The following is an 8,176-nucleotide window of genomic DNA, read 5'->3' as shown; positions in this document are numbered from 1 at the left end:
AACCTGAAACTAAGATAAGCAAAAAGCCTATTTTGACAGACAAACGAGACTGCTTCCAGATGTCCACATAGGAGAAAGAGTGAGAGAGCAACGAGGAGATGTCTGGAAACCTGCAGTAATCATAAAAAGACATGAGCAACCAAGATCCCTCATCATACAAACTCCAGATGGGAAAACATACAGGAGAAAAAGAAAACATCTTCTAAAGACTGGAGAAAAAAGTCTCACAACAACAGCAACAAACACAGTCAATGACACTTATCATGACTCAGTCATCTACAATTGACAAGGACACACAAAACACAGAATTGCCTGAGTCTCAGCCACATGAATACATTACCAGGTCAGGTAGACAAGTGAAAATACCCTCAAGGTACAAGGACTGAACAGTGGTTTGTACTATACAAATACGCTGCAGTAACCTGAGTTTGTTTTTGTTTGAATAACTTGTGCAGTTAAAAGAATGAGCTCAAATGTTCATAAGATTGCTCATAAACAAAGAAATTATATTTTGGTTGTATAACTGTTTAATTCAGATATGTAATAATGGTTACTGAATAGTTCTAAACTTAAGAAGGGGGATGTCATGTATGTTGTATATGCTACCCGTACCTGGGTGAGGTCATGTTGAGTTCAGTTCAGTAAAACAAAGGAGACTGTCGGTACACGCGTGTCTGTGTCGTCTTATTCTTCACTTTAAATACACAACAACACTGAATGAAGTCTTGTATTGGGAACAGCGCCATCTGCTGGTTCCTAATGCATGTTTCATCAACTGAGAAAGTTTCTTGAACAAAAGGTATTTTCTTCTTACATAAGTAGGCTAAATACGTTTATGTAATAATCATACACACACACACACACGCACGCACGCACGCACGCACGGAAAAAAAATATATAAACTATAAAATAGATTTTTTTTTACTGATAAATTAATCATAACATAGGCTACTGCTTTGAAAACTTTCAAAGTCAACACCTAGAGGGCATATTCCTATAGTATCATATTTCGTAACCTAAGCAATTTAATAGGAAACGAAACTTAGCTTGCCTCCCATTACGTGATTTCCTCAGAAACCATACAACCTGGATAAGGAAGGAACGTTGTACAAATACAACCCCGCCTACAGAAATAAAGGCACACCGTTGTCGCTTTCTTAACAAAGGAACTTCGCAACCTCTAGTGATCTACTGCTCCCTGTCCTGTCCTCTATCAACAGTGACTGGTACAGCTGCAGGGAAACGGCGATGCTGCAAAATTCAAGATTCGATTAAATTGATTTACAAAAACAAAAATAAAATAAAAATTCTGAAAATGGGAAGTTATCGTGTGCTCACTCTGTTTGTGTTTTTTGTTGATGGTAAGTCGCTTGACTTTTTATTTTATTTTTGATAGGCAATGCATTGACATAGCAAATGCATGTAGAAAATGCACGAGTTGAAAGGCTGTAGGCTAGGCCTATGTGATGTAAATTGCTTTGGATAAATGTCTCTTCCGACTGCAGGTGTAAATGCATCACACACATGCACAGGACAATGTCACTCCATGATTTGCTTTCTAATTCAGTCCGTTTCAGTTTAAGTTCGCGCAATGCTTAAGGTTTTTTTGTTTGTTGTTGCTGTTTTTGGCGAGTTTCCATGACAGAATCAGTCAGCACTCCTTTGTTCTGTCTCTTAACCCGTTTGACCAGTTCTGCCAGCAAGTCATAAGCCAATTTTACACATTTAATGATTTTAATGTAGCCTATGATATAAATTAATTACTTCCTATCTCTCCCGACCCTTTCTTGTTCTGTGTCCGTAAGTGATTGAACCAAAAAAACCGAAATTAATAGTTTGCGGTTGATCACGTGATTTTCTGAGAAACGATACAAGCCTCGGTACTTTTCTTAATATAGCCTACAGATGACCTTGAGCCTCTGTTTCATATGTAACACCACTAATAAATGGTCTTCACTGGTTTAGACTACAGCTGGTCTCCCTGAATAACCAAACTTAAGCGCTCAATCTCCTTTTAAAGCAAACAGACCAGCTGGCTGCACAGTCTAGGCCTAAAACCCGGAAACAAGCTCAGGCTGGTTTAGGATTTATCAGCAGGAATAACAACTCCAATATATTCACCTAGAATCATGACTGGTCAAAAAGGCATTGGTATCTTACTTTTTAATCGTTATAAGTTGACTACTAGGCTATGCACATGTTTGCCCCAACTTCATATTTAACAGCTACAGAAGAGGATTATGGTCAAGCAATAATAATAAAAAAAAATATATAGTATTATAGAGATTATAGTCAATATAATTCACTATAATTATAATTAATTATTCTCATTATATTAGTCATTATAATTATAAGAATAAAACCATCTCGAGATTAAATTATAAATGTGAAAATTAAACTCATTAAATTTCTAGAAAAAAAAGTTGAAATGCACGTTGGGAAAAAACAAATTAAATTTCGAGAATAAAGTCATGTTTCGAGAAAAAACTTGTTACGTTTCGAGGAAAAAAACTTGAAATATTATGTTGAGAAAAAAATCATAAAATTTCGAGAATAAAGCCGTTGTTTTGAGAAAAAAACTCGACGTAAAATGTAATTCTTAAAATGATTTAGTTTTATTAACATTATATTGCTACCTTTTCTAGAAATTTAATGATTTTTTTCTTAAAACACAAGTTTATTCTCAAAGTATAATGAGTATCTCATTTTATTAAGAGTTTATTTTTTTTAAATTCGCATTATAATGACTTAAATCTCAAGATGGTTTTTTTTTTATTTTTTTTATTATTGCTTGGCCCTAATCCTCTTCTGTAATAGTAATAGTTCTGTATGAAGTATTTTAATGTTTACATGTAAAATGAGGCTGTAAAAATCTACATTTCTTTACCACAGAGATCTTTATGATCTTCTGTCATTGGGTTTCTTGTAATCAAACACATTTCTGTGTTGTTGAATTCTTTGTCAAATGCACACACACACACACACACACGCACAAAGGTAATTATTGTTAATTTTTCTCTCCAGGTGTGGTTGGTGACTCCTCTGGTTTGACGTTGCTATCAGTGATGGAGGGAAGACCAGTCACTCTAAACACTGGTGTTACCAAACAACAACGTGACAAGATGCTGTGGTATTTCAACGACACTCTCATAGCTCTGATCAACGGAGATCCCAGTACTAGCTGTCTGTATGATGGAGAAGACGGGAGATTCAGAGACAGAGTAAAGGTGGACTATGAGACCGGATCACTGACCATCAGAGACATCAGATCTGAACACGCTGGACGTTATGAAGCAAATTTCATCCAAAGCAAAAGCTCAGGAACCAGCCAAAGCTTGAACAGAAACAGCAAGTGTGACAGCACAAAAATCACCAGAAAAATGAGCAACATCGGCGACACCATAAAAACATTCATCGTTTCTATCAGCCGTGAGTCACTCAATCATTTTCCCTGCAGCACTTTTGATATCTGTGATTGTTTGAATGTCTAAACCGTCACATTCAGACCAGTTTATCCTCTTTCCTTAAAACCTGTTTCAGAACAGATTTCCTGCATCATGTCTGTTTTGGCAAGATTACACTGACACTGTTCAGTCCTTTTCAGTAGACATACCTTGTGAATAATTCAACATTATGATGATATTAAAAATATTATAACTGATTATATCTGACTGCCTATATATCAAACTTTTTTATTTATTTTATTCACTTGTATTTTCCAGCTTCTCTGTCTGTTCCTGACAAAATCGATGAAGAATTGGACGAGACTGAGAAGGAGCGGGAGTCTGACAGGAGTATGTTTCTTCTCCCTTTCTTTTTTACAGTCATGTGAAACAGTGTGTGTGTTTGTGCTGAAAGGCTGTGTTTGGTCTTCTGTCTCGTCTGTCTAAAGGACATTGTTCCAGAAGTCTTGTGGGTTTTTTTTGCAAACCTAAGCCGTGCTGCTGTGTTCTTTCTCCTGGCAACTGTTCCAAACATGCCATACTTGTCCTGCCTTTTTCTAATTGTACTGCCATGACCTTCATCATTTCACTAGCCTGGTTAAAAGCAGAACATTTTCAGTTGTAACTGAGTTATGGTTTGGCAAAGCTTCATAGACAAATCATTTCCAAAGGGGCGTCACCAACGGACGTAGCTCAAATGCCTCTGGGCGCAATTGGATAGACCTAAAACCAATCAGAGCGATGAAGGAGAACAACTTAGTTTGAATAAACGAGCAGACACTGATTAGCTACTTGCTCTACGTTTATTTAAAATTAACGGCAAGACGACTAGAAGTGAATGTGCTTTCCATTAAATAGATCACACACAGTAAACAAAACCTTAACAAAAAAAACTTTGCAAGGAACTTTGCAATTTAGACGCGCAAACTGCGTGCCGGTGCGGTGAGACGTACACGCTCGGGCAGATTCGGCTTGAAGTCGTTCATCCTCGGACGCGGCGCCGCGCGCGCTGTTACAAAAAAAGCCGTGCACACAGCCAAGCCAAATGGGGTCTTGCCGGTCTTGCGCACCGAACGCGGCATTTTTGCCGAGCGCACCTTCGCGCTCGTGCGGACGCGTCGAGTATAAACAAGGCTTTACTCAAGTGTCAGCGCGCGCTCTTATCGGTAAAGGGGTAGAGATTTCAGACCTTCGTTTATTAAACAGATCTCCAAGATTTCTCTTCTTGTGAGGGGGTGCACAGACCTCTCCCGAATCATCTCCAGCAGTAGCAGCCTCCGAAGCACCACAAACTCCGCCTCCGTTTCCCTCGTAAGCTGATATTAGTATTTAAACATTCTCTATGATAAAAAAAATTGTGAAAAAAATATTTTAATAACTAGGTTTTGGCGGTTATAGAGTTCTAATGACGGTGTTCAACTATAAACGTCACACCCCTAGTTCCACGGCGGCATCCATCTTTGTAAAAAGTAAATGTACAGAATCTGCTTCAACGTCGCTGTGCTGTCGCCATCGTGTAAAGCCCGCCCCAACGTTTCTGATTGGTGCCGCGATTTCGATGGATTAGAAATGGGCTTGAATGAGCTCTTTGCCAGACTAACTTGCAGAGCAAATCTAAATTTGCAGGAAGTTGTCTGGGTTTTCCCAGGGTATCATTTCACATGCTAACTAAGGCCAGTAGGGTCTGAGGTGTAGCTCTTGGGTGTTTTGGTAATGGTCTTGCAAATCTTCATAGATTAATGGCAGCAAAAATGATTTCTCTATGGCTACAATCAGACTGCAGGTAAATGTGGCCCAAAATCCCAAATCAAAGTGTGTTTTTTTTTTTGCTCATGTGACTCAGATCTGTTTTTTTTAAGACAGTGTGAACACCACAAATCACATGGAATCTGATCTTTTCATTTGCCATTTGGGCCACTTCCATATGTGATCTAAATCAGATGCAGGTCAGATGTTTCGCTATGCGACCTCAGTTTGAACAGTCATATGGGAATTCATGTGACTTTTAAGTCACATTTCAAATGTCACAGAGCAACACTCGTCACATTTCTGAGTCACTTGAAATATTTTACATTGAAGTCATCAAGGCAGTTTTGATAGGTAGTCAGTGAAGGATAGTGATGTGTCAGAACTCAGAACTCATAATTATTACAGTGATAAAGCAAAACATCATAAATGTTTAGAGATTTGGCTCTCTTTTTTTTTCACATCCTCCTCTGTTTTTTTTTTATATATTGCCTGCGCATACATTATCTGGCTTCTGCAGCAGATCACACTATACATAAACGCATAATCGCTTACTTTAATGTCCTCTGTGTTTCCGTATGACAGCGTGTTGCGTGATGTCTTATTATCGTTCTTTAGCGCATGCGAGTCAGTTCAGGACCATGACCATCAGCACTAAGGCTCGCAGTGTGAAAGCAGCCTATGATCATTGCTGATGTCTTTCCTGCTTTGCATTGTTAACACACACCTGAAGGCTCCAGGCCAGCAAACTGAGAGAACTTCTGCTAGAGGATCACACTTGCTGAAGGTCAAAGATATTTGATTAGCAGCGCTAAGACTGCCACTAACCCTCTTCATTCTTATGTTAACCGTAAGGATATACTTAGTTTTTCACACATGGCTTCTCCATTTTGTCCAGACGATTTTTTGTCCCGATATGTAAAACCAAGGAGTTTAACGAGGGTTTAATTTATTTTTTTCACATGACTTGATATCTAATTACTATATCAGATTCATTCCCACTAACGACTGTCTGTGTTTATCTGTTCCAGGTTCAGTTCTGATGCCAGTTACTGTAGCAGTAATATGTGCTGTTGCTGTTCTGATGTCTGTAACTGTTGGTGTGATTTACTATCGCCACAGGAGGTCCATAAATGGCAAGTACCACATACAGACACTATAGTAAGAGGAAAACAACATAATTATTATCCAAAATTAGCATTTAATTGTGTGTGTGATTTCTTCTTGCAGCAAAAGCGGAGAAAAACAAGCTTGAGCATCTGTTGAAAGTCTAAGTATGAGGTAAGATACTGCACTACTGCAGTTTAACATTTTCATAAAAATACAGTATGTTGCCAATGTCTTAGGCATGTTACAACCTTGTCAAAAATTGAAAACATCATCCAGTTAGTCTGTGATTACATGAAGAGACAGAACAACTGAGACTGTATCTGTATATTAACTGTATATTTATAATTCCACTGACTGAATAGAATTTTTAGCTAAGTCATCATCATTAATCAAAAATTACTTTTAATCTGAATCTTATTAACTTACTGATGACAGATGTGTTGATTTCACTGCTCATCTCTCACTCTTAACCCTGTGATTTATTGTTTTCTTACAGAAGAAAGACTGATGTCATGGCCCAGGTCATAGTTAGAAAGAAGGGGTTATGTGAACAAAGTTGACGTTGATCATAAGTCTGAGTGGACATCCATGATACAATTCTTGCACCACCCGTGTTCAACCTGTATACGCTCCCACTGAGCCAAATAATAAGAAAGAACCAAATTGCTTATCACACAATCTAAAAAAATTAGAGTTGTTTCAACTCATGTTTGGGTCAAATATGGACAAACCCAACTGTTGGTTTAAAACTGTAGTTAAATAATAATAATACTAATAATATGTTTATTTTATATAGCGCTCAAAGAGTGTAACAATCAATAAACAAATACATAAAAAAAACAAGACAAAAATAAGCAACAATACAGTATACACATCAAACACCACAGATGATCTGAGTGAATATTCTGAAGAAGTGCATATTCTGGAGTGAAAAAATTACAAATATATGACTAACAATACAAACAGAATAAGCAGTAGTGTTAAAATAAAGTAAAAATAAAGTAGCCATAGCAAGGGCGTAGATTTGGTTTGAACATTGGGGGGGTTGTAATGTTTAATATAGTTAAAAAAAATTGTTCTGCGTATTTTTCATGTGATCATGGTAGAAATATTGGGGGGGTTATCTCCCCCCCAACCCCCCAAAAAATTACGCCCCTGAGCCATAGTCACCAGCAGGAACCACAAAAATGTTAAACAAGACCAAAACAGACAAAAAGCCCAGAAGTCACATGACAAAAAGTAAACAATTAAAAAAAAATGCATAATGTAATAAATAAATGTATATATTTTTAAATGTAATCCAATGGTTGGATTTTGTCCATATTTGACTCAAACATGAGTTGAAACCCAGCATTTTTAAGGTGTACATGCAGATGACACCAGATTAGATCTATCACCTAACACTACAGCTCCATTGTGCAGACTCCCTGTGCAAATACCCCGTGCAAAGATAACAAATGGATGTGCCAAAACTTTCTTCATCTAAACAAAAGACAAAACTGAACTCGTTGCGTTTGGAAACAAAGAAAGTAAACCTGGAGGCTATAGCGATCCAGACAAAAATATCACGTCTTAGGGCTGGGCGATAAAACTATAACGATAATTATCGCGATATAATTTTTTTTCTCGATAAAACGATAACAAGAGTTCAATGTTCGATAATGTTTATTCGCCAAAAGCGGAACGAAACTAATTTGAACCGCACGCCACACGGACTGTTTATCCGCTCGGCTCAAAGTCCAAACGGCCGCGCAGCGCGAGTTCACTAGTAGAGCAGAGGCGTTTACTCTGATCGGTCTCCCTCACGAGATCCAGTGAGAAGCGCTTGGATTCAGCGAAGAACACAAACGTCTCTGTGATTAAACCAGTTTAAAGGC

At 37.8% G+C, this 8,176-nt stretch overlaps 1 protein-coding gene across 1 annotated transcript; it reads left to right on the top strand.

The window, feature by feature from the left end:
• Positions 1–1,294: 1,294 nt before the first annotated feature.
• LOC130086918 (uncharacterized) lies at positions 1,295–6,470 on the top strand. Its single transcript, XM_056253149.1, has 4 exons — positions 1,295–1,361; positions 3,025–3,429; positions 3,723–3,794; positions 6,221–6,470. Exons 1-4 carry the CDS (start codon positions 1,316–1,318, stop codon positions 6,349–6,351), a joined length of 654 nt encoding a protein of 217 aa, XP_056109124.1. The 5' UTR covers positions 1,295–1,315; the 3' UTR covers positions 6,352–6,470.
• Positions 6,471–8,176: the final 1,706 nt, after the last annotated feature.

Source organism: Rhinichthys klamathensis, unplaced genomic scaffold, assembly GCF_029890125.1.
Source record: "Rhinichthys klamathensis goyatoka isolate OS25496 unplaced genomic scaffold, OSU_Roscu_1.1 h1tg000103l_1, whole genome shotgun sequence".
NCBI lineage: Eukaryota > Metazoa > Chordata > Actinopteri > Cypriniformes > Leuciscidae > Rhinichthys > Rhinichthys klamathensis.
Note: the sequence above shows the minus strand (reverse complement) of the source record. Positions and strands in the feature narration are given on the sequence as shown.